Source organism: Pogoniulus pusillus, chromosome 20 (assembly GCF_015220805.1).
Source record: "Pogoniulus pusillus isolate bPogPus1 chromosome 20, bPogPus1.pri, whole genome shotgun sequence".
In the NCBI taxonomy this organism is placed as follows: Eukaryota; Metazoa; Chordata; class Aves; order Piciformes; family Lybiidae; genus Pogoniulus; species Pogoniulus pusillus.
This window is the reverse complement of record NC_087283.1, coordinates 8,974,865-9,001,465: the sequence shown is the minus strand read 5'-3', so window position 1 is coordinate 9,001,465 and position 26,601 is coordinate 8,974,865. Positions and strand designations below refer to the sequence as shown.

General features: G+C 59.2%; 1 protein-coding gene across 2 annotated transcripts in view; it reads left to right on the top strand.

Moving 5' to 3' along the window:
• Positions 1-26,601, top strand: part of GSE1 (Gse1 coiled-coil protein) — a 110,147-nt gene that overhangs the window by 21,427 nt on the left and 62,119 nt on the right. For both annotated transcript variants that reach the window (XM_064160078.1, XM_064160079.1), the window contains exon 2: positions 14,552-14,717. In XM_064160078.1, the coding sequence (XP_064016148.1) occupies positions 14,552-14,717 (166 nt within the window). The remainder of the gene's footprint in view (positions 1-14,551; positions 14,718-26,601) is intronic.

Here is a 26,601-nt window from a genome sequence, read left to right as displayed (position 1 = left end):
GCCAGCAGCTGGTGAGGCCTCAAAGGTAGGGGAAACTGAGGCATGGAGGGTCTGGGGAACATCCTGGCTGCCCTGACCCTGCTGACATCTGGCCCTGGACCCTATCCTGCACTACAGAATGGATGAGGTGCCCACTGGGACTTCCTCCAGTCCCACTCACCCCTAAACCAGGGGTCCTAGACCAGGTTGTCTCAGTGCTGCTGCCACTGAGATGAGCTATGTTGGGATGCCAGGAGCGTGCTAGCTCTGGTGCACCTCTAACTCTGCCAATGGGCCCTGAGGGAGAGACACCAGCAGGGAGTGGGTGGCATGGAGGCACCCATCCCTGAGTAGTGTAGGCAGACTGGGTTTGGGTTGGGTGCATCCTTAATCCTTTCTCAGGGCAGAAGATGGGAGGGTGCCACAGCACATCGACTCATCGCTCACTTCAAACTAGGGCTCTGGAGGAAGGAGGTGGAGGGCAGCACCATGCTGTGCCCCTACAGCCCTGCAAGATGGTATCCACCTCCTTTTATCACACAGAGTCCCACTTTCCCATTGCTGTGGCAACATCCAGCATGGCAACTGGGCACCTTCTGTCTCAAATGTGCCCTCCCCATCCCTGGAGTCCCCTCCTGGAGAGACAAGGCAGGTGCTGGGTCTGGTGTGAGGGGCTGCAGGGAAGAGTTAATTTGCAGTTAATATGCCAGGCTGGGGCATCCCTGTTTGCCCTGAGCTGCCCTGTTGCCCACAGAATCAAAGGCACACTGTTTTCCAACAGCTTGAAAGGAGAGCAGGCAGGTTTGCTTTGGAGGCTGCTGGCCTCATCCTGCCCACTGGGACCAGGCTGGGCAAAGCCAGGAGCTGGCAGCTGCTGCTGGGGTTATCTGGGGGCTCCTGGGGCGGGGCATGGGGGGAAACAGCTATGAGCCCTGCCAAGCTCATGATTTGGGTGGATGGGGAGATAGTACTCACACAGAGTTGGTGGATTTGGCATGGCAGGGACAGCGTGAGTGTCCCCAAGTCCCCTGCCTTGGCTGCCACCCTTTGTCCAAGGCAGAACAGATGGACATCATGTGTGCAAAGGTGCCCACTGGGTGCAGGGCAGCACCCTGGGGTGCTGGGAGGCCTTCCTGGTTTGGGGAAGGGGGAAGTGTTTGTTGCCCCCCGTGCCCCTGCTGTGTGTGTGTTTTAGGGGGGGAGGATCTCCCCCGCCTCCTTCCCTCCCTCCTGCCTTATGTGTTAAATCTGCTAAGCAGGGGAATTGCTGCAGCCGCCATCTGTGAGCTGCCAATAATGGGATTAACTCTTTCTCCTGGCTGGGGCTGAGCCTCACTGTGGTTCTGTGGAACCTGCCTGGGGTACCCACCACCCCCAGACCTTTCTGGGGAGAACCACATCACCAGGACATGCTGGTGGTGTTGCCATGGGGTCACAGGGCTCTCTGGGGGCAATCCAAATCTGTCCCCCATGCCAATCTGGACCACTGGCATGGACTCACTGCCTGCCTCAGTTTCCCTCCCTGACTCGGTTTCCCCTCCTCTGCCTCACTTCTCCCTGTCTGTCTCACTTTCCCCCCTCCTTCCTCACTTCTCCCCAACCTGCCTCAGTTTCCCTCTCTGCTTCGATTTCCTTCCCTCCTGCCTTACTTCCCCCCGCCCCACCTCGCCTCGCCTCATTTTCCCCCTCTGCCTCACTTTCCCTCTCTCCTGCCTCAGTTTCCCTCTCTCCTGCCTCAGTTTCCTCCCTACCTCAGTTTCTCCCACTCTGCCTCTCTTCTCCCTCCCTGCCACGCAGAATGCTTTGAAGCATTGCAAGAGGCAAGCTGCTTTCCCCATGTTCGGGGGGGGGGCACACATGGGCAGGGGCGGGGGCATGCTGGTCCCAGTCCTCAAGGCCTTGAGATGCAGGGATGCTAAATGCTCCCTCCCTCGAGGATTCAAATTGCCCCCACCCGCCGCCTCCGAACCGGCAACGCTGGGTGCGCCCTCCCAGGGGCTGCTGGCTGCCCCCGTTCCCCGCCCGGGGATGCTGGGCGGCGCCGCTCCCGGGATACCGGTGCCACCCCCCTGAGGATGCTGGGTGGAACCCCGCGGGGCCGGGGGTGGAACGACAACACAAGGCGCCCCCCCCCCCTTCCCGCGCCCCTCAGCCCTGCATCTCCAGGCCTGTTTCTCTTTTCGGGGGGGCTGGGGGCTTTGCCCCCGCTAATCCGCTTAGGCTGCGCCCCGGAGCAGCTGGCGAGGCTGGAGCCGCTCGCTGCCCATCCTCCTCCTCCTCTCCCAACAGGTGCCCCCCCCCCCCGCGCCTCCCTCCCTTGCACTGCCAGGGCCATCGTATTCGCCCCCCCGCCCCCTCACCCTCTCCCCTCCTCCGTGCTCTCCGCAGCAGGCAGCCCCCCCCCACCCCCATCCCCCCCCCGGGAGCGCTCATTAATTATCTAATCTTCCCTTTATGTTTAATTTACAGCCCCGCGCGGCTCTGGCCATATGCTGCTTTTGTTGTGTCTGGCTCTTTGTTGTGGCAGGCAGCGGGGGCTGGCGAGACCCCCCCCTCAACCCCAACCTCAACCCCTCATCCATACCCCCCCCACCCCCAGCCTTTGATCCCCCCCCCCCATCCTCCCCAGCACCACCCTCCAGCCACCCCCGCGGCACGGTGGCGAGCCCCGGGGAGGGGGTAAGTGGCTTTTTCTCGGTTATTAATTACCCTGACCCCCCCTCAACTCCTCACCGTGCTCTCCCCGCCACTGCTTCCTTATCGTGCCCCCCCCCCCCCCCCCCCCATTTCTGTCGCCGGCAGCTCGAGATTTGATCGTGCGCTGCCGCTCGCTGCTGCGGGGTCCCCGCTCCTGCCTGCACCCCGCGACCCCCCACAGGTAGGTGCAGGGCAGGGAGCTGCCTGTATCCCCCCCCAAACCCTGCCTTGTAGTGGGGGGGCACCATCCCAGGGGGGGTTCGTTATTGATGGGGGGGAAGCAGAGTGGTTTAGGATGGTGTAACAGCCCCCCCCCCTCCCGCTTTGGACTTGTTGCATTACCCCCTCCAATCTGCGAGGTTGAGGGGGTGTCCTGCGCAGGAGGTGCCCTCCTCGTGGCACCTGCGATCTTCGGGGGCGGGGTGGGGGGGCAGGGGGGTGTAAGTTGCTGCAAACTTTGCCGAGGCTCCTTCTGTTGACGGATGTTTTGATTTTTGAAGAGGAAAATGGGCTTCCCTGCGATGCACGGCGGCAGCGGGGAGGGCACCCCAACTGAGAGCGTAATCCGGGGCTGCAGCACATGGTTTGGGGCTGCTTTGCCAGGGAGTCTCAGCGATGCTTGGGAGGGAGGTAAAGGGATTTGATTCCCCACGGTTGGTACCCTCGGGATGTCTGAGGCTGTGTTTGTGGATGACAGGGGACAAAATGTCGTGTGTCCCCCCACTGACCCTTGGGTGCTCAACTGGATGTGCTGAGGTTGGAGCTGTGTGTCCTCGTGGGATGCTAGTGGCTGGGTGGCCCTGGCAGTGGCAATACCGGGCAGCATCCCTGCCTCACCTCTTGCACCTGGCTGCTGGCACGGACAAGGGATACCCAAACCTGCACCCCAGGGACTTGGGGCAGCGCACACAGGGGGTCTGTGCTTTTGCTGTCTGTCTATCCATCCATCTCTCTGCCAGCCCGGGGAGAGAAGTGCAGGGTGGGTGCCAAGCCATGGGCAGGGTGAGTGCCAAGCCACGGTCCTGCCTTAGCCACAGAAGCCCTGCGCGAAGCCAAGAGCTGGGCTGGCCACAGCTCACAGGCTCTCCTTGCAGTGACATGTCAGGTCATCGTGACCACAAGGGTGGTGGCCCTGCCAGGGTGTGCTGGCTCCAGTGGTGGCTCCTGTGAGGTGGTGGTGGAAGCTGGCACCAGATGCAACTAAACTGTTTCCAGGGGAACAAACCTCTCTTCAGATGGCTCATCAAGTGTCCTTCTGGGGGGGGTTCTGGGGCCGGATGAGGTTCCCCTCGTCCACAGGGGTCAGTAAAGGGCTGCAGTGATTAGGGAACCCTCATGCTCTAGGGTGAGATGTGGCACCAGGGCACTGTGCCAGCTGGTGGCACAGCCTTAGTGGGGGTGATGGCACGGGGACAGCATCAGCTGACCCATACGCGTGTCCTGGCAGCAAGGTGACATCCCTGCTACAGAGGAGGAGACAAGGTGGGCACTGCTCCACAAGCACCTACCATCTTCACCTTCGGGGCTGGCTGTCCTCATGCAGCCCCCAGTGCCACTAGGGTGGCCATGCTGTCCCTTCCTGGCGTTGCTTTCTACCCGCTGGCTGTGGGGTGCAGAGGAGGGGCCCACGCCACTGCGGTGGCTCGCGGCAGGTGGCCACCGCCGCTGCTTGGCCAGGGCCTGTCCCCATACAAAGCTTCATTCCCTGCCTCCCTCCTGGCCCCACGCCACAGGGCCACTTGCCAAGCCAGACGGGTTTGTGCTGCGTGTTGCAAGAAGCACCCAAAATATGAGGCTGGGCTCCCCCCATGGTTGCCCATCCCATGCCTAGTGTGCCCAGCATCCCTGCCAGCTCCTGGGTGCCAGGGAAACTGAGGCAGCAGGGAGCTGAGGGAGCCAGTGCCAGGGCTGGGAGAGTAAACAGGATTCTTGGCATGGGTTGGCATTGCCGCACTCTGCCCGCGGGTGAGGGTTGCTCTTTGCTGGGTATTTCAGGCTGGCTCTTGCTGCTGTAGTTCACCCCTGCTGTGCACCCTGGGGACTGTGGCTTTGTCCTCACAGGTGACAACCCCCACTTGGTGCTGGTCAAAGGGGTCATTGTTCCCCTGGGGGTGGCCAGCGCTGTGTGTGGCAGGGCTGGCACAAGCAGCGGGTTGGCCTTGGCCCCATGCCTGCTGCCGTGCCCTTTTCCAGAGGCAGCTGCCTGTGGGAACAGCTTGGCAGCTGTCCTGCCTGTGGGCTCAGCCAGGGCAGGACCCATGTTCCCCTTGCCCCTGCACGAAATTGCAGCACCACTGCTGTTATGAGTTTGCAGTGCTCAGCTCAGTGCTGGCTTTTTCTCCTGGGTCTCTGTGCCTAAAGCCAGAGGCAGGTTTGGAGGGGACAAGAAGTGAGCTGGTTCTCTCTGTCTTGCTGACAAGTCCTTTTGGAAAGGTTCCCAGTGCCTTCACCACTGCAGAACTGATGTCTCATCTCTGAAAGCCCCTGGTTTTCCACTCAGAACTGGTGTACAGGGACTGTTTTACCCTCTTTTCCTGGGCATGCTGGAGCTCTTGGGGTACCAGCGTATCTCAGGGGACCTCTTGGTATGTGGTGAGATCCTCCAGTCCACGTTCTCGTCCTTCCAGCCATTACTGTGCATCCTATCCCTCCCAGTTCACTTCCCACCTAATGGCACGGCTTATTCCTATGGCTTTTTAAGTGCCTAATGGCGCGCGGGGCTAATGGTGCGACTCCCTCCGTTCCTGCCACCCAGATGGATGGATGGATGGATGGATGGATGGATGGATGGATGGTGTCAGGATTTGGCACACCCTGAACCTACAGGAATGGGAACAGTGATGAGGAGGAGCCCAGTTGGTGCCCTGAGGAGCTGGGGGGCTGCGAGCGGGCGTCTGCCTGCCCGCCTCTCCTCCCTTCTCCGAGCAGTAATGTCACCGTAAATGATATTTATCACGAGGTGATAAAAATCTATTTCCAGCGACCTCTTGGAAATGGCCCTCGTAAAACCAGGCAGCAGACGGAGGCAGGAGGCAGACAGCGGGGAGGGGGAGCAGGCAGGGAAATGGCTGTAATCAGCTGCGGAGCAGGGGCCAGCTCTGCTATTCCCAACCCGGAGAAATCAATGGCGGCTGCAAAGCCTGAGGGCTGCCCGGGCCTGGATGGGTAGATGCTTGGGCATCCTGGGGCTTGAGCATCCTGGGATCCAGCATGCAGGCCACAAAGAAAAGACCAAAGCAGGATTTAGGGGGGCTTTCATATGCTGTAGCTGCATCTCATGGTGTTCCCAAAGTAATATCTCATGGATTCTGGGCCAAAGCTGGTGCCAGAGCAGCAAGCCGGGGAATAGGATGCTGAGTTAGCTGGCTTGTCCCCAGTGATCACAGCCTGGCACTGCTGGGTCAACCCATATACCAGGGGGCTGCTTTTGGTCAGGACTGTGTGATCTCCCCTCTTCCAGTTCCATCTCTTCAGTGCTGATGGGTGCTGATTCAGCCATCTTCCTCCTGACACTAATTACTCAGCCCTTTGCAGAGTCCTGGCCATAAATTCTCCAGCAGGAGCAGGCCAGGAGGTGGAAAACCTCCTTGGCTCCTTTCCCTGCTGACCTGACCTGTAATCCGGTGTAATTCATTGAGGTGCTGAGTCGGCAGGCGGGTGCCTCATCCTCCCCCACCCACCTTTAGGATACACTGTGTCCTGTGTGTCCCCTTCAGCATCCCTCCTTGCCTCTGTGTGACACTCAGCCTATGTCCCCCCATCACAAGGGACAGCCTGGGTGACCCTGTGTCCCTGCTGCACCCCAGATGATGCTGCTGGCCTAGGGACTTCAACAAGGTAGAGCAGGGAGAGGCACAGGGCACCTAGACCACCTTTGTGGGCTTGGCAAGGTGGAACTTGCTCCTGAAAGTGGTGACAGGACAAGGCTCTCTTTTGTTGTCTCCTGAGGGAGGAGGGATACGGGGGAAGATGGTCCTGGGTCTAATCTCGTGTCCCAATGAAGGGACTCATAATCACTTAAAGTAATTAAGGAGGTGGGGTGATGGCTGGGCCACCCTGAGAGCCTGGGTGTCCCTTGCCTGGGGGGTGGCTGCCGAGGGGTAACGCAGGGGAGAGCAGGGTGGAGGCTGGCCAGGGATTCAGCTCCCACCCTAGCCAGATGTAGAGATGTGCCAGGAGAAGGATGGGAACATCCCACTTTGGCTACCATTCGCCCTCACAGTCTCTGCTGAGTGACATGGTGGCTCTAAAGCAACTTGCTGGCACGGCAGGGCTTTGTGCCCACTTGCCTCTCATGCCCGGGGGGAGCACACGGTGACACGGCGGATTGTGAGCTGCAGGTATTATCCTGGCATTAAAGTTTTCCCCTTTGCAGATGGTGAGCGTTTAATCTGCGGCTTAACGAAGCACCGGCCCCGGCGGTAAGTCCGTCTTTAGATGGCAGGCAGGAGCCGAGAACCGATGCGCTAAGCTGCCGGGCTGGATGAAGAAGGGGGACACGGGGAGGAGAGGGGGGGATTGAGGCTTTAATGCCATGTAATTTGTCTCAGTGTGCAATGTCACTGTTTCAGCTGTTTACTCTGGTGTCTAATGATGACGGTGAAGGCTCCGTGCCGCACAGCGCTGAGGATTTGAGAGGGGCTGGTTGGGCCCTGCAGGGCCAGGTCCCCTTTCAGTGCCCGGAGCTGGAGGTGCTGCCACAAGCTGGTTGCCCAACCAGAACTCACAGTGGGTTTCACCATATGTGTGATTGCCATGATGGGCCCTGCCTAAACTGGATGGGGACCCACTTGGCAGCTCCTCCCTGCCTCAGTTTCCCCACCACCACTGAGTGTGCTGTGGGGCTGTGCCAGGTGGGAATGCCCCAAAAACGAGTGGGATTTTCCAGAGTGAAAAGCCCCTTGGGGCAGCTGCCTCTCCCTGTGGCAGGTATTCGTGGTGGCAGGGAGGGGACACAGGTATTTAGGGTGGCAGGGACAGGACAGTAACTGCAGACTGCCCAGCAGCTCTGGATTTGGAGGTGAGTGCCATGATGGGTTGCTGGAATTAGGCAGCATGAGGGATGGAGCAGGGCCTCAGAGCTGAGCAGCAGCTGTGTCCTGTGGGATTTGGGTGGCAGACCCTACTCCACAGTGAGCTGTATACCTCCCATCCCAGCCTGGGACTTTGTGGTCTTGGGGGGACACAGGCAGTGGTGGCCTGATGCTGGAGCTTTGGCATGGTGGCAGAGGGAGATGGGAGCTGCAGGAGCCACTGAGGCCAAGGGGTCACAGATCCAGCCAGAGTAATTTGTCTTGGTGTGGAACAGTGCTATGGAGTCTAATGATGATGGTGAAGGCTCTGTGCTGCACAGCCTCAGGGAATCTTTGCAGATTTGAGAGGCCTGGCTGTTCCCTGCAGGGCCTGTGCCCCTTTTGATGCCAACAGCAGAGGCGCTGCTATCAGCCCTGATGTTCATGCATGCATGAGGTGCTTGTAACCTCACCTGCCTCAGTTGCCCTGCCTTGAAACGAGGGTGGAGGGAACCTTTCCCAACCTGTCAGGGACAGGCAGATAGAAGCAAACTGGGTGTCCCTGTGGTGGGCTGGAGATGCTCTGGGACTGTGTAGGGCATGGGTCCCATCCTGCCCAGCCAGCCTGGCTTTGGGCTGATGGAGTGGTGAGCATGGGAAGTTCTCCACATTGAAGCAGAGTGACATGGGATCCTCCATCCCCTGAGGCTTTGTATATCACCACTAGCCATAGCTCATTCCACAGCATGGGGAAACTGAGGCACAGAGGGGATGTGGTGTGATGGGGGCTACTGAAGCTCCCTAATCCCAGAGGGACCCAAGCGAAGTTGAGAGCGAGCAAGGAGATCTGGGAGCAAGCAGGGAATGCGGGAAGCAGGGAAAGCAAGGAAGGCCAGAAGTGAGGAACACTGGGAGCAAGCAGGGAAAGCCAGCAGCAAGCAAGGAAAGCCAAGAACAGGCAAGAAAAACTGGGAGTGAGTGAAGGAAGCCGGGAGCGAGCAAAAAATGCCAAGAGCAAGCAACGAAAGCCAGGAGTGAGCAGGGAAAGCCCGGAGCAAGCGGCTGCGTGCCCCCCCCCTCCCCTCCCCGGCTGCCTCCCCCTCCATCACCTCCCCGTTCGCTGGCGAACAAATGTCTGTTCTTGCAAAAAAAAGAAGTGACAGGGGTCGGCGCAGCGCTTTCCACATGACCTGCCCGGGAACAGAGGACGTCTTTGTTAATCCAGCGAGCTGTCAGTTCAGCCTCTTCACAAAAGGCATAAACCACTTATTGCTGCTCTCACCCCTGACCCCGGATCCGCCTGCGCGCCCTCCATTGTGCCGTCTCGAGGAAGCTGGCAAACAATTTCGGCTCCTGCTCGCTCCCCCCTCGCCCCCGCCGGCATGGGGACCCCCACCATCAGCATCACCCACCCCCTCCCTCCACCCGCCACCCCCCTTTTCTTCTGCCTTGGCTGCATCTGCGCGCCCGCCGTCGCCTCGCCTGGCAGCTGCTGCGAGGGGAATGGGGGCTGCCACAAAGGGCTGGGGGTCGGTGGCAAGACAACCTGCCTCCCTCCTTTCCTCCCTCCTTTTCTCCCTCCTTCTCTCCTTTTCTCCCTCCCTCCCTCCCTCCCTCCCTCCCTCCCTCCCTCCATCCCTCCCTCTTTTACTCCATCCCTCCCTCCATCTCTCCCTTCCTCCCTCCATTCCAGGACTGCCACAGCATCTGGCCAAAGCCCATGGGTTGTGGTGGAAGGGGTGCTGGGGTGCTGCCCCCCGTTGATCCTGATTGAAACCCCTTAATGAGAGGGGACAAAAGCTCCTTAGGGCCCCTGGCTGGGACGGGCTGGGACGGCAGCTTTAGCCAAAGCCGCTTATGGCCCCAGCACAAAGCTGTTGAGAACAACCCTGCTTCCCAGGGCTGGCATGGCATGGGATGATGCTCTTGTCCCGCCAGCCTTGAGGGGGTCTGAGGGGGTCACATTGGGTGACAACCGAGGGTGAGGGAGCTAAGCACATGCCACTCGCCCCGTCCCTCTGCACCCAGCACCCAGACCCACATCGGGACCTGTGCGTGTTGGAGCAATTAGATGCAGTCACTTTGGGGCTATATATAACCCAAATTGCTGCCTGCAGCTCGTTAGCTGGCTGTCATAGCCGCTGTGGCCGCGGCAGCTGAGGTGGTGTCGCCGGCGGGGTGGGAGGGTGACGTGGGGACCCGCTGCTCCCCAGGGATGGGGATACGCTGGAGGAGGCGAGGCCAGGCTGGGGTGGCTGCGGGGAACAGGCTCCTGGGGGCCCCCATGCAGCAGCGAGCAGGGCGGTGCTGCACCCGCTTCCGCTCCTCCGCCGCGCCGATGATGTGGGTGGCGGCAAACCTGCTCCGCCGGCGCGGTGCAAGGCGGACTGCGATGACATGGAGGTCACAGCCAGGCCTCTCCCCCTGCGCACTGTGCCCCAGGCTCCTGGCACAGGGGTGCCTGGGCATAGGGAGGCCACCAGCACATTCCACCCTAGTGCTGGCAGCATTTCCAACGTTGTGTCCCTGGTGTCGGTGGCATTTCCAGCGTCGCCCTATGTGGCATCCAGCCTTGACCGCAGACTCCATCCCTACGTGCCCCATTACCGGTGCCGGCTTGGGCTCGCCGGCGTGCCGCGGCTCTGCCGGCACACAGCGGCCCCCGCGCCGGGGAGGAGCGCGGCACCTCGGGCTGTCTGGGGGCAGCTGCGAGATGAGTGCGAACATATTGTGTGGGCTCCTGCAGCAGGCGTCACGGTGTCGCTGCTGGAGAGCGAGCAGGAACCGCAACCCTGCCGTGACAAACGGCTCTGGCACAGCCACAGCCATGCCCACGCGGGCGCCTGGGCCGTGTCATGGTATCCCCCAGCTTCAGGGATGCACCATCAGAAGAGACCCCGGAGGAGAGAATCTGGGTGGACAGTGGTGCCCATGGCTGTAGGGATGGGCTGATACCCAGTACATGCTGTCAATGCTATGACATGTCCTGGTGGCCCTATTCAGGGTTTTTCTTCCGGGGGGGGGGGCGGGGGAGGGGGGGCTGGCACCTGGTTTTGGCACATCCCCTGCGTGGGAAGAGTTAACAGCACTGTGTTTTTCTGGAGATTTTTGTTTCTTTCCCTTTTTTTCCTACCCCCCACCTCCCCCTCACCCCCCTTCCCCATTTTAATGAGGGGTTTGCACAGCTGTAATTGCAGGTTCCAACTTTCCACCAGCAAACACGACTGAGAAACTTTAAACACTGCAACGGAGATGGCAGGGATCTGGCCACCACCCCTCCTGAGGGCACCCACCAGGGTGTCAGGGATCCTTGGAGTGCCATGCCACCAGCAGGGAACCCTTGCTGCACCAGCTCTTTTGGGGGAAAACCCTCTGGTTTCAGGCCACTGGGAGGATGAAGGTGAAGGCTTCATAGAGGGAAGAGCATCTGAAACCATCTGGGTGAACATATGGTGGTGGCGATAAAGGGGAGATGAGGGTACAGGGAGGATTTGTGCTCCCCCAGCCTTGCAGCCGGGTGCCAGGGTGTACTCTTCCCCCCACGCTAAGCCTCTGGCTTTCTGCATGCCCTGGGAGGTGCAGACTGTGGCCCCTCCATGCTGAGCATCCACCCCACATCAGCCCTTGCTCACTCATGAGAGCTTGCACACAGACTGTGCCAAAACCCATTGCTGGCACAGCTGTGCCAGTGCTCACCGGGCTCTGTGCCCATCGTGGTGATGCCAGCCAAGAGGTGAAGCACTGCGACCTCATCCACCTCCGGTGCCCTGGCAGGCGGTTTTCCAAGGTGCTGCCACCTGGGAAGGGTGGAGGTTGGAGGAGGTTGGGCCTTTGAGGGCAGGATGCTGCTGGGGCAGAGGTGGGGAGGTTTGCCATGTCCATGGCATCACCATGGGTTGTATGCCCATAGGTGGCATTGCTCTGCTGTCTGCTCCAGCAGCAGGTGAGGTGGAACAGGGAAGCTGTATTTTGAGGTGTCCTGGAGGCACAGGAAACATGCCAGTGTGGCTGTCTGCATACCAGATCCCTCACTGGAGAGTTGCCATGGGCCTTTGCTTTCCTGTTCTGTCACTGAAGCCAGGGACAAGGGATGAGCTGAGTACCACCACAGGTATTAATCCTGGTGACAGGAGCAGAAGGAATGTGCCTTCGCTGGGGAGGTATGGATGCAAGGACACAGTTCCCTGCCCTTGCCACCATCATGGCCCCTAGCTTGAAGCTGCCTGCCCCAGCCACCCAGACAAGGGCAGGTTGGACAGTGTAGGATATGGCTGACACAGGGTCTGCCAGTGCCTCTCCCTGCCTGTCCCTCCAGGCCCCCAACTACATTTCAACCCAGCTTGAGCTCTCTGTGTCCTTCATGCTAAGGATCTGCTGGGGTTCAGATGCCACACAGCAAGACTTGGGGGAGTGCCATGCCATGAGGCCATCCATGCCAGCTCCTGTTGGAGTCTTTTCTCCCTTATTTTTGTCACCTGCAGAGCTGCTCTGCCAACCCCTGCCCATCATCTCCCCTGGCCTGCAGCCCTTGCCTGCCTGCCAGCTCAATTTTTCCCTTGTTAATAACATCACATAACGATGTCACATTGATGTCATCTTTCTGCAAACCTCCCCCAGACCTGGACCCTGCCCGGGGGCCATGCCCCATGTCCCTGCTCCCCCCCCCCGGTGCTTGCTGTGAGCTGTCACAGGCTTGTCTTAGAGTCCCTCTGTCCATGCGCAGGCTCAGTGCATTTCTGCAGCCAGCCACTCATGCAACAAATGGGCGAGCCTCAGCTCCGGTGTCCTCTCACTACTCATGGGGACCTGTATCTCTGTGACCCCATGACTGACATAAGCATCTCCATGATGGGATGCTCAGAGTACTGCCAGTGCTCCCTTCCAATTTCAACACTTGATGGCAGAGCACCCTTCTCTCCTGGCCCATACCCAAGCACTTCAAGGTGCTTCTTGGCAAATAAGCACCCAAATCAACCCGCTCGCCTCTTAATTGGGGGTGAGTCTTTGAGGACATGGATGGGGAGCAAGGTTTCCCCTCCCCTCATCTGAGGGGCTGTAGCAATGCTTTATCTGGGTGGACAGATCCCTCCTAATTGAGCAGATATTCCATGTTCGCAAACAGATGGCTCCTTTGCATCAATTATTCCTTATCTGTGTAACCGGGGATGATTTACTGACAGATAGCGCTGGGTGAAGTTAAAGCAAGGAGGCGGCCAGTGCTCTGCGCTGGCTCTGGCTGCCGCCTGGGGGGTCCCAGGGGGCACAGATGGTGATGGGGTGGAGGACAGATCCTGGCTTCCCTTTGGGCATGCAGGACCCATCTCCAGTGCTTTTACATCTTGGCATCCTCCGTCAGCTGCTGGGGGAGGCTGATGGGTGGGTTGGGGTCTGGCTAAGGAGGGTAGCACATTTTGGTAACCATTGTCAAGATCTGCCTCCCTCACCACGACTGCAGCTCAGCTTGCTGCTCCCTCACTGTGTCTTGCCTAATACTGCCATGACATGTGATGGGGGATGATTAATGCTAATTAATGATTAGTTGCTCCGGGTATCAAAGTGCACCCCAGCTCATTGCCATGCCCACAGGTAGGAGATTGCTGCCTGATGCCACTGATGAGTGGGATGAGGAGTGGTGATACAGTGTGTCCCCCTGGGATCCCAGGGAGCTGGCCCAGCCATCAGGAATCCCACACCAAGCTTTCAGGTATGGGGACAGGTCCCTGGGCTTTCCCCCTGCCCACTGTGAAGGTCACCTTCTGATACTCATCGGGAAAGAGAAGAGCATCCCGCCGTCGCTGGGGCAGCTGGTGGCACCCCGCCAGTTGGATCTGGTACGTGGTGGCACTGGAGGACTCGCGGGATGTGCCGAGCGCTCGCGGTTGTGCGGCGCTGCCATATGGATTCCATAAATTAAACCTTTCCAGGAAACGAACGGTAAATCTATACGGCTGCTCGCGTGCGTGGCTCATTGAGTCCGAGGGCTTCCCAGCAGAAACCCACCTACCATCCATCTCGCTGCGGCTCTCCACCTCCAGAGCACCAGCCCCAAGAAAAACAGGATCAACGTAAAAGCCTCACCCTGTCGTGAGACCCTGAATGCCCCAAACTGGGAGCAGAGTGTCCTCTATGGGTGTCCCCTCTGGCAGGAGGGGAGGTTGCCTGCATGCTGCTGTGCCTGTGGTTGGCATAGCATCCTGGGGGCTTTCCTGGAGCCAGGACTGGATTGTTCATGTGTCTGCCCCAGCATGGTGTGGCAGTGCCAGGATGTGTGTAGTGTTGCTGACTGTGGCTTTATTAAAGATAAACAGAAGCGGTGACAGCCCAAGCTGTGTGCCTGGGCGCGCCTGACATGGAAGGTGACAGCTACAATGAACACGGGGCCACAACAGTGCCCGGAGACGCCGGGGGTCAAGGAGGGTGATTGTCCCCAAACTGAGCGAGACGCAATCTTTGTGGCACGTTTTGCTCACCCGCCCGGCATGGAAGGCGATGGAGGCGGGGGGGAGGTTGTTGATCTCGAGTAAACAGTGCCCGGTTGAGTAATCGGGAGCTGCCCAACCGGCCAGCTGCCGCCGGCGAGCGAGAGGACGCCGCTTTGATTCATGTCCTCTCCCCCCTCCTCTCCATCCTTTCTTGTCTGGCCGTGCTGGGAGCCATGGGCCGGATCCAGCTGTAGCCCCGCGGCGCGGGCCGGCGGGCAGCTCCCCGCGCCCGCCACGTGCACCGGCTGACAGGGAAACAAAAGCATCCTGTGTCTGTGCGCCCCACGGCCCCCCCTGCCCCCCACCCCTGCCGCCGTGCTCTGGCACTGCCACGCTTGGCGAAGGAAAAGCCACTGAGTCTCTGTCCTGCTTCTCTTCCAGGCGTCTTCTTCGTCCCTGGAGACAGCTGTCACCAAACCTCTGGTCGGCGAGTCCCGGCACCGAGCGGCCAGCACCAGGGAGAGCCCGGGGACAGGTGGTGGCACTGCCCAGGACGTCAGCCAGCGGACAGCTTTGGATGTGGAAAGCGTGGAAGCTGGAGCCACAAGTAGGTGATGCTGCAGGATGCCAGGGGGTGTGGGGATGCTGTCCTCAAGGGCTGTCCCCTGCACTGGATAACCCATGTGCCACTGCAGGGACGCTTGTGCCCACTGGTTTGAGGCTAGGGCTCCGGGAGGTGACTCCAACAGGACCTCAGTCGCTGCCCGTTGTCCTCAGGGCCGTGACTCAGGCGACAGGTGCTGAGGGATAGCTGTGGCATTGGGCTGGCCATGCCGGGGAGCTGCTGGGGGGAGCCCCTAAGGCTGGGTTGGGCTGCGGCTCCCGGGACTTGGCTGCCTCGTCTGTCAGGAGCAGCAGCATTTTTTGGGAGAGGTATGACGCCTGCTTCCCGCCTGCCTGCCTCCCTGGCCCAGCTTGTTTGCCAGCCCTTCCTGGCGGGTGCGCCGTGCCGTGCTGCGCCGTGCCGTGCTCGGCCACGCCAAGGCTGCTTTGATCTGGCGGCAACCGCCAGTGCCCGTTCTTGGCGTTGGGTTGGGGAGAGACAGGAACCGCAAGGTGCAGCGGGCAGGGAGTTGGGAAGGGCAGGGAAATGAGGAGGGCAGGGAAATGGGCCAGGGCGGTAAAATGGGCCAGGCTGCTTGACAGGGACAGGGGGGCATTAGTGACCCTCCCATGTCCTCGAGTTAGGGCACTTTCTAGGGACACAGTGGCTTGTGCTGGCGATCGCTCAGTCCCGCAGGGATTTGGCCTCAGTTTGGGACACCCCCCCCCCCGCCCCCGAGAGATGCGGCGTGGGTTGGGTTGGGGAGGTCACGATGCATTTGCAAGCTGCTCGCCGCCCAGCCGGCAGCGGCACGGAGGCAAGCTGGGAGCCGTGGCCTGGAACGGGCCTGCCAGAGTCAGCTCGGGATTTATTACCCTGCCAGTGGCTGCCGGGCAAAGGTGACAGTGACTAATGGCTTGTTACACGCCTGCCACATCTCATCTGTGCACTGTGGCCGGCTGCCGGCGCTCCCAGCCCTGGTGTGCGGGCAGCCTGTGCCTGCCCTCCATTCCCTGGGGGGGACAAGGGTGAGCTCCTCTTGTCCCCATGCAGGGACCTTGGCCAGAGCGGGTGACAGTGACAGCTGGCTGTCTTGGCACAGGAATCCATCCTTGTATGAGGATGCAGACCTGCTCTGCGTGGCCAGGCAAAGCCAGGCTGGCATTCCTGGGGGTGGCACCATATTCTGGGGCTTCCCAGCCTGTGGCACATCTCAGGGTGTGCTGGTGAACTCTGCGTGATTTCCCAGTGTACGAAGCAGCTCTGTGGCTTGGTGGCAATCCCACGGTGGGGTCACTGGGCGAGGAGGACATGCAGCTGGGTGCTGACAGAGCCACGGACGCAGTCACTAGGAAAATTAAAAAATTAACAGGCATTGGCTCGCTCCAGATTAGTAAAGGCAGGGAGATAAAAGCGTCTCTTTATACCTTGTGAGAATTGCTGATAAGGGCATTTGTTCCTCTGTATTCTGTAAAAAGCATGCAATAAAAATTTAAAATAGAACGGGAAAAGGGAGATGGGGAAGGGGGGGGTGGGGTGGAAAAGCACTGGCGCTGCCGGTGAGGAGGGCTGGGGGAGTGGCAGGCAGCACCGGGGATGAGGAGGAGGATGGAGAAGGAGCAGAGGTGAGGATGAGCTGGGAAGGGGCTTGAGTGGGTGGTGTGGCAGCTTGCTTATGGACAGCTGGATGTCCCTGCTGTGATCTGCATTGCTGCAGAGATGCAAGTTCATGGCTGGCAGAACTGGGATGGAATTCCTCACTGAAACCTCCCTTCTGTCCTGGGAATGTTGGGGTCCTTGCTGTTGGAGCCTGACAAGCCTGTCCAGCATGCGGAACTGACCATTGTGGCTTTAATGGCCGGTGGATGATCGGCAACTTCTTTTGCTTGCTACGAGTGGGCTGAGCCCTACCCAGCTTGTTTCACTGGTGACTCCAAACCTGAATGAGGGCAGAACCAAGAGGATGATGGTAGGATGGCACTGTGGTGACCACCATGGTCCCAGCGTGGATGGGACAGTGCTGTCCCACAAGGTGATCATGGTGGTGACCACCATGGTCCCAGCGTGGATGGGGCAGTGCTGTCCCACAAGGTGATCATGGTGGTGACCACCATGGTCCCAGCGTGGATGGAACAGTGCTGTCCCACAAGGTGATCATGGTGGTGACCACCATGGTCCCAGCGTGGATGGGGCAGTGCTGTCCCACAAGGTGATCATGGTGGTGACCACCATGGTCCCAGCGTGGATGGGGCAGTGCTGTCCCACAAGGTGATTGTGGTGGTGACCATCATGGTGACCATCACGGTCCCAGCCTGGGTGGGACAGTGCTGTCGTCATTCCTGAACCCACTACAGAACACTAGGGGTGCACAGAGGGGGGGCTGTTGTGGGACCACCCCTTATCTCCGGGTGTCCCAAAGTCTTTTTGGAGGTAGTTTTGGGTTGAGGGGTGTTAAAAGACCACCCTAACCTCAATGCCTGACACAGGCTGGAGAGGGGACAGAGAAACTTTAGGCATCCCCTGTCACCTCCCGCGTCGTATCTGGGGGGAGGGGGAGGGAGGGGGGACCACGGAGGGACCTAAGGTCCCTCCGTCCCCTCCCCCCTGAATGCGTCGCTAGAGACGGAGGACGCCTATCTGTTGGGGTAAGTACCAACCACCCATCACTCGTCTTGTCCCCCCCCCTTTCACCGCCCCCATCGGAGCCCTGCCCTGCCCGGCCCGGCCCCCGGTGAGTCACGCTCCAGCCGTGCGGCTCCCGGGGCGGCGGGCGGGCGCCGAGGGAAGCAGGAAGCGGCTTGGAACGGAGCGGGGGGGTGGAAGATACGGCTCGGCTCGGCACGGCTCAGCTCCTCCATGGAGGAGCGCAGCCCGCGTTGGACGGTGCGGCCGATGGGTGAGTGTTGACCCCCAGCAGGCGCCGTCCCGGGGCTTACATCGCCCCCTCCCCCCCTCCTCCCGCCGAGGTTTCCCCTGTCCTTGACTGAGGAGTTGAGAGATGGGATGAAGCTGGTGTGGACCCACCACACGTAGACAACCCCCACCTCAGCCCCTTGCTGTTTGTTACTTGGGGAGCTGATATCGTGGGGTGTTGGGGGGGCGGGGGAGGTCACTCCAGGGTGGGAGGACTTAATGGTGTGGAGGGCAGAGGTCGTCCTGGGCTTTGGAGATTGCATGGCTTGGGGGACAGAGGTCGCTGTCGATTTGGGGGACACCCTGGAGTTGTGAGACTGAGAAGTTGCTTTGGTGTTGGGGGTCCCTGAAATGTGGGGAATAAAGGTCACTGTGTGTTTGAAAGACCCCATGGGCTGGAAGATGGAGGTCACCCTGGAGCTGGGGGACCTTGTGGAGTAGGGGATGGAGGTCATTGTGGGGCTGAGAGACCCTGTGGATTGGAACATGGAGGTCACCCAGGAGTCGGGGGACCCCATGGTATGGAGGCCAGAGGTCACCCAGTGGTTGGGAGACAGTCCGGTAGTGTGGTGGACAACTCACCCTGGGGTTGAGACATCTCATGGTGTGGAGGATGGAGGTCACCCTGGATGGAGCTGGGACACCCAATGATACAGGGTTTCCCTGGCTTTAGGGGACACCCTGGAATTGGGAGACTCCATACTGTGAAGCATAAAAGTTGCTGTGGTGGTTGGTGGGATCCCCTTGATGTGGGGGATGGAGGTTACTTGTGGGGTCTAGAGATCCCATGGGGTGGAATATGGAGGTTATCCATTCTGAGGCCCTATGGTGTGGTTAACATCTCACCCTGGGGTTGAGAGACCCTGAGATGTGGAGGATTGAGGTCGCCCTGGAATTGGAGGACCCCATGGCACATTGCTTCCTGACTTGCCAGTGTTGAGGAACACTGTTCTTGGGAGACTGTTGTGTGGGGCATAAAAGTGGCCCTAGGCTTGAGGTAAGCTCATGGTGCAGGGGGCAGAGGTCACCCTGGATTTGGGGGGTCCTTTTGTGCAGATACTACCTCAGGTCTAAGGAAACCCATGGTATGAGGGACCCTAGGGTTGAGACATCCCATGGTGGTGGAGGCCAGAGGTTGCTCTGCGACTGGAGTTCCCCATGATGTGGGGCATGGAGGTCACCCTAGAGCTGGGGGATGCCATGGCATAGTGCACGGAGGTCACCTTGGACTCGAGGGGCACCATCACTTTGGGAACTGAGGTAATCTTTGTCTTGGACAACCCCATTGTGTGAGGGGTGGTGGTTGCCCTGGGCCTGAGGGACCCTGTTGTGTGGTGGCTGGGGAACTCCACAGCATAAGGGGGTAGGGGCTTGCCCTGGAGTTGAGGATACAGCTGGGGGCTGGACAGGCCGTGGACGCAGGGCCTGCTATTGACTGAGGTGCCAGGTCCCCACCTGCCACATTGCCACAGGTCGTTTCTTGCAGGAGAGCCCAACTTGTGGGCTGGCTGGGCATGGGAGGACACAAGGTCATGCTGATGGCTCTGCTGGTGGCACCAGCCTTGGCATGTCTTCTCACCTTGCAGCCTGTGTGTTCCCTGAATGGCAGGGCTGTGCCTCAGTTTACCCACTCCTGAGCAGGCCGCCCATGTATTATGTGTGGTTTTGGACACCTGGGAACCCACCATGTTGCCAACCAAGCCCTGCTGCCTGACAGGGGGAGCCTGGCACCACATCAAGTGATGCCACAGCCCTGGCCTGGTTCCTCATCTGCCACCATGTTTATCGTTCTGCTCCATCCCCCCTCTTCCACCCCTGCCTTGCCCTTTGCCCCAAGGCTTGGTGGTTCACCTTGCCGCACTCATGCCCTGTGTTGTGCGGTCTCTGAGTGACTGCTTGGTGGAATTGGTGCCAGCACTTGGCTATTGTCCCTGAACCTTGGGCAAGTGCCTGCTGCCAGCCCTTGGAGCAACAGGGTGAGTGCTCAGCTCTCTTCCTACTCCTCCATCGTAGAGAGCCCGTGGCACGGTGAGTACCCACACATGTGGGTGCCTACTGGGCCAGGAACGGGACCCACAGAGGGGGTTCGTGGAGAGAACAGGCAGCGGGAAGGCAGAACCTCTTCCTGCAGGCGCAGGCCTGTGCGTGGGCCCTTGCCAGCGCGGGGGTGCGGCGGTGTGGTTTGTGGGTGTGCCCCCCGCCAGCAGCGTGCGCCGGGCCGCGGGTGCGCTCCCGGGTGCTCGGCCGCCCTGTTTGTGTAACCTGCTGGGGACGTGCTGGGTGTGACGAGGGTGAGCGGTGGCACGGCACGGCACGACCCGGGCAGGGCCTGGCGGGGGGGGGCTGCCTTCGCACACGCTGGTTGCATGCCTTGCACAAGCCCAGGGGGGGTCGCGGGGAGCCGCTGCCGCTGAGCCGTGGGCGCTGAGCGCTGCTCCGCTCGCCCCGTGCTGGGGGCGCGTGCCCGCCAGCACACGCGCGTGCCCGTCCCCGCGGGCGCGTGCTGGCGCGGGCGCGCTGGAGGCGGGGGGGTGGGGGTGGGGGGTGTGTGTTGGCTGCAGGGCAGGGAGCGTTACAGCCGAGACAGTGGCTTTGGCGGGGGGCCAGGTGCTGGGAGGGGGGTGTGCGGGGGTGCCGCAGGACACGGAACAGTTTATCACTTCCTGACGTTGCCAGCGTCTGGGTCGGGGCTGCAGGTTGGGGGGCAGCTCGAGGAGGATGGGGGGGGTGCTATTTTTAATCTCCGCTTTTCTGCTCCTTCCACCGCACCACCCCCCCCCCCCCAGACGCTGCTCCTCACCTTGGCGTCTGGCCACGCAGCCTGTGGGAGGTTGAGGTCTAGGGCGTGGGGGGAGCTGTGCCCAGGGGGTTTGTGGCCATGCTCCAGATAGGTGCAGGGCCACCCCACATCGAAGGGCATGGTGCCATGGGTCACACCTCTGTCCCTGCGGCACTGGTGCCAGCCACGGCTGCAAGGTTTGGCGTCATGGTGTGAGGAAACAGCCGTTGCCTGCCTCTGACCTTGGGTCCAGGTGGGGACACCCACCTTGTGTCCCCAGGTGTTTCACTCATCTACAGGGTGGTGGCTGCCCCTGGGGAGGCCTGGGCACGAATAGGGGGGCAAAGAGCAGCACCACCAAGCCCCAGATCTCATCCAGGAAGGGACAGCTGGGACAGAGCTTGGCAAACCGCGGCCAGCTGGGCAAGCTGCCAGGGGGATTGCCCTTGAAATGGCCCTTGCTGTGCCTCGTGCCACGCTGCCCTGGCTGCTTGGCCACGGGGCCAGCCGGTGTCCCCTCCACCATCCCAGCACCCCACTGCCTGCTGGCGGTTGCACCGCGGCGCGGGAGGAAGCGCGCCCCAGCACTCCCCCGCTGATAACGGCAGCTGCCTTATCACAGGCCCTTCTGCAAGAGCGGGCAGCGTGGCCCCCCATGGCCCTTATCTACCTTGGCCGTTGTCCCCTGCTGGGCTAGCAGCCCCCCCCCCCCTTTGACACCCACCCCTGGCACCCGCGGGGTCGGCTGCTTGGCAGCATGCCCCCTCTATCCTTTTTGAAGTTTAAAATCCATTTAAGTCAAGAGGAGGGAAAGTTATTGCCTCTAAAGCCCCTTGCCTTGAGCAGTAAATCCTCTTTGCTGTGTCGATGCTGCCTCTTAGTGCGCAAGCAAGCATGCAGGACTCAGGGTGAACTCCTGGGAGGGGGGAGGCAGGCTGTGTGTGTGTTTGTGCCCCCCAGCACCCTGCAGCATTGCAAGCAGGGCTGGGAGAGTGAGGAGCTCTATGAGCCCCCTCCAGGCCATGGTCATTTGTGGGGTCAGATCCCTCTGAACCCTTCAGGCTTACTGAGCTGTCAGGAGCATCACTGCTGCTCTTTGCCTGCTTGCTTGCCTCTTGGTTCCTGCTGTTTTCTTGATGCTTCCTTGCTGCTTGTTTTTTGCTTGATTTTCGCTTGGTGTTTGCCCCTTGATTGCCATTTGTTTACTGCTTGCTTACCACTTGGCTCACCATTTGCTTGTCACCTCCTTCCTCACATCCATTTGACCAGGAAGGAGGCTCTCCTTATGGTATTGATGCCCCACTGTCCCTCACTGCCATGCACCCACCTGGCAGGGTTTGAGGCTGTTGGAGTGCAGGAGCTTGCAGTGGTGCTGGCAGTGCCAGTGTTTTTATTTGATTTCCCTTCTCTAGAGACCGTGATACTGAAATATTAATGCTGGCCTCTAACTGCTGTGTCAGAGGAGCAGGGCAGGCAGGAGCAGGGCTGGCTCGTTTTGTTGTCTCCGAGAGTGTTTGCTGAGGAGCAGTGTTTGTGCACTCAACGCACATGTGGGTTTTTCCTCCCTGGGGATCCGCTCGGCCCTCACAGCTCACGGGCGATGCCAGCGGAGCGGGGCGATCCCTTCCCTTTGCCTGTGCAGCGGGGTTCACAATGGGGCACCCCGAGCAAGCAGGGAGCCCCACGCCTGGGGAGAGGAGGTTAATGGCGAGGGGGTGTTTTGTTTTCCCTTGGCAGCGCGGCGTCAGATGCTTGCGTGCTGGCTTCCTGTAATAAAGCGACCGCCGGCGCGCTTGTCACCTGCTCTCTGTTGTGCTGCCAAGCTGCAGACATGCCGCTTCTTGCTGCGGGCCCTGGCGCGCTCCCCGCCGCGGCTGCTCCTCCTCCTCCTCCTCCCGCTCGCTCCGGGCGCTCGCCCTGTGCCAGCGCTGCCTTCCTCAGCAGGTGTTTCGGGGAGGGTGCGACGGTGCCTGTTGCCGCACGCCCCGCTACGGGTGGGGACCGTTTAACTGTTCCTCGCCACAGCCGTGCCCCCTTCGCCACCCTTAGCACGGGGTGATGCCAGGGCTTGGTATTTGGCTGCTTGACCTTGTCCCCTGGGACCTGCCAGTGGGGTGCTGTGTCGTCCCTGAAGCACCCGTGTATTGCGGCCCTGCTGCTCCCCAAATTTGGGGTGTGGAGCCCTGCCAGGGGTTGGCAAAGTCCCATGGTAGAGCAAGCCCAGCTGCAGGCAGGTGTCACCGGCTGTGCCCGGCTGTGCCGTGCTGTGTCATGTGGTTGGGCTGGGATGGGGTCCGTGCAACAGGTGTCATGCACAGGCTGTGCAAGCTGCATGGCACTGCTGCTACTTGCTGTGCTGTGCTGTGCAGCCCTCTTGGACACAGAGGGCATGGCTGCAGCCCACTGTGCCATGCTGTACAATGTCTTTGGATACCCACTGTGCCATACTGTGCCATGCAGTCCCCTTGGACACACAGGGCACTTCTGCTGCCTGCTGTGCCATGCCATGCAACCCTCTTGGCCACGTAGGACACTGCTGCTGTGTGCAAGGCTGTACCATACAACCCCGTTGGTTACCTACTGTGCCTTGCTGTACTGTGTAACCCTCTAGGACATATAGGATCCTGGTGCCAGCACCTTCCCAAGGCTTTCTGGCACTGTTGGGTGCATGTTTGCTCCCACTGAGGCTCTAACTATGCATCTTCTTTCCTTTCATCTTGGCACAATACAGCAGCACTATCATTAACTTGGCACAGAGTTTGCTGGGGTCTTAGTCACTAAAGTCATGTCTGGAGGCATTTTGCACTCCTGTAACCTGTCAAGGAGGGTCCTTGGAAGGGGCTAACTTTGGATTTGCTCTCCAGGGACAGCCAGAGCTTCTCTGGAGCATGGGAGATGTGGCTAGGGGATGAATTGCACCCCAGCATCCCCTGTGAGCATCGTGTCAGTCTCTTCTCCCAAGTAACTAGTGATAGGTCGAGAGGAAATGTTCTCAATTTGCACCAGGAGAGGTTTAGGTTGGATATTAGGAAAACTTTCTTTACTGGAACTGTGGTCAGGCATTCGAGCAGGCTGCCCAGAGAGGTTGGTAGAGTCACCATCCCTGGAGGGGGTTCAAATAACCTGTAGACTTGCCACTTTGGGACATGGCTTAGTGCACCTGGTGGTGTTGGGTTAATGGCTGCACTTGATGATCTCAGAGGCCTTTTCCAACCTTAATGGTTCTGTGATTCTCTGTGGAGGAGTCAGGATGGGTTTTGCTCACCCTGCCCTGGTCCAGCCCCAGCTTCCAGCCCCAGCTTTGTTTCCCCCATATAACAAGATGATGGGTTTTAGGGTCAAGCTGCGGGTTCATAACTTGTTGGAAGACTTTGCTGAACAATAAAGGTGTCTGGCTTTATATCTGCTCGTATTTCATCCGTGCCGCGGCCTTTCCCTAGTGCCGCCTGGGATTTACGGCTGGGGGATATGTGGACGTGTCGAGGCGAGCTGGGGAAGCTAAGGTTGACCCCCTCCCTCCCCCACCCCCCCCACCAAACCCTCCCCATGCCTTTGCATTCAGCGCCTGTGTGCTGAAATATTTACCTTCCAGCTCCTCTGACAGTTCAAGCCATCTCGTTGAAGCAAAGGTTATTGAACTGCGAATGTTATGACATTACATTTTTGTGTCTGCACTTTCAAGATGCGTGATGCAGCCTGAATGATAAGTGATCTCAGGGTTAAGGGTTGGCTTGGGTTCTGGCTTCTTTTTTTTTTTTTTCTTTCCCTTTCTTTCTTCCTCCTCCCCGCCTCAATGTGGGCTGTTGGCTCTGCTGGGGCTTGATAAGGCTTCTTTTTATTGCCCTGCCTTTGCATTCCTGCAACTGGGCTCACAGTGCTTGGAGTGGGTGCTGGGGGAGGCTTTTAGGAAGTGGGAGAGGGATATTCTCAGTGCAGAAAAGTGCCTGCCTCAGTTTCCCCAACCTTTGATTTCCTCAACCTGTGATTTGATCATAGAATCGCCTGGTTGGAAAAGGGCTTATGATCATCAAGTCCTACCATAACCTAACATCTCCCTCCACACAACTGTTATGCATGTCCCTGAGCTCCTCATCCAAACCTCTTTTAAACCCTGAGCTTGTGTCTTGTGCCATGGGGTGAGCAATGGTGGCATCCATGCCAGCAGCCCCTTTTGTGCCAGCCTGGGTACCCCGATTCTTTTTGCATCCCAGTGCAGTGGAAAATGTGGCATATTGCATCCCACCAGGGCCGTGCCACAGAGCAGGAGGTGATACATGGTGCTAACTGGTTCTGTGTGCCCTGGTGCCCATATTGCAGCCCCATTAATGGGATTTTGGGGAGCTGGCAGGGTTCCAGAGTGGGGTGCTCCTCTGCACCCCAGTGTTCTGAACATTTCAGCAGCCATCTCTGCTTGAGATACAGCATCCTGTGTGGCCCAGGGGACATGTGGGGACAAGTGACAGCAGGGGCTGGCCTGTCCCACACACACTAGAGGGCAGCAACAAACTGCATCAGTAGGTTGTATCTGGTCCCTGGGGGTGTTTGGGGTATAACACCCCCAGATTTTTCCTGTCACTGCAGTTTTGCAGCAGTGATTTTAGAGGGTACTTAACCAAACCCACTTGCAAAGTGAGCAGCAGGATAGGAACTGTCAGACCAGCCTAACCCACGGTGTGGTGTCATCCAGGAGCAAATTAATTAAGTCGTTCCATAAATTTGGCTGGTGAATCATATCTGCCCCCCTACTGCCTCCTTCCCTCCCTCTTTCCTTCCCTGGGTTCCCCCTCCCTTCTCTGTCTGGGCTCCGTGCTAGAGTCAACATCTCACCCTGGAGATTTCCAAAGGGCTGAGCATCCCGAGCATCCCAGGTCAGGGCTAACAGAAACCAGCTGGGCGGGTGGGCAAAAAGAAGGGGGGGGGGGGGGGGGGCACTGGGGGGAGGGGGGAGCCAGGGAGGGGAAAAGGAAAAGGGAAAAAAAAAGAAAAGAGGTCAGGGCCTGGGAAATTAAATGTTCATAAACGCAGGACCCGAGCGCTTAAAAAGTAGGGCAGTGCCATTAAATCTCATTAAAGTTTAATACCTATCAGTGCCACTTCAGGCAGCCCTTGGACATTGCTTTAATTTGATGGGTGTTAAGGGAGAATTATCAAATAATTGTGCTGGCTGGGGACTTGCTTTTATCATGTTACATGGAAAGCTCTCCCGGCTTTGTGCTGCACATCAAAACAGCGACGGAGAGGTATTGTTCTGGGGAGGGGAGCTGCAGAGAGGGGGGGTCCCGCTGGCCACATCACTCTCAGAGGGATGAGGGACACCGGATCAGGTTGTTACAGGGATTAGCTGCCCCAGCAAGCTGGGCTTTCAGCCCAAATTTAATTCGTCTGCCCTCAGTGAGGGTTGGCTGCTCCAAGCTAGCATCGCTGAGGGGGGTATAAGGACAGTGAACCTCCTGTCATTGTCCCTATGGATCCTGCCATCGTCTCTCTAAGTCCTGCTGTCATCTTCATAGGCTTTGCTGGTGTTCCCATAGGCCCTGCCATCGTTTCCTTGGGTCCTGCCATTATCCCTTTGAGTCCTGCTGATGTTCCCATAGTTCCTGCCATCACCTGCATGGATCCTGGTGGTGTCCCCATGGTTCCTGTCAGTGTCCCTGTGGGTGCTGCTGGTGGCCCTATAGGTCCTGCCATCATTCTCATGGGTCCTATTGGTTTCTCCATTGTGCCAGCATCCCCAGGAGTCCTACCAATGTGCCTATGTCCTAGCAGGATCATGCCACCCTCCCTGCTCTCACTACCTCATGATGCCAGTACAAAGCTGCAGGTGCTGCTAATTAATAGTAATTTTTGGAGGGTCTCTGGAGGCTGGAGGGAATTGCCTCCAGGTGCTGAGCATTCCTGGGATCACCAGCTCGTTGCGGAGGCGAGCACACAGACCCACACATTTTTAATAGGGTGCACCCAGGGTTATTTTTATTTCTAGTTCCTGACTGCCAAAGCCCTGGTTGATAAAGAATTAGTGGCAGGTCGTTAGTCCTGGGCTTTATGAGATAAACCCGGGTGCAAGGTGCTGTGGTGTAAACGCCAGGGCCGGGGGAGCAGGGGGCCGGGGAGCGCCGAGCTGCTGCCATGAATTATTCAGCAGCGCCTGATTTCACATTATTCTCGCTGATACTTTTACAACCTGTCAGTAAATAA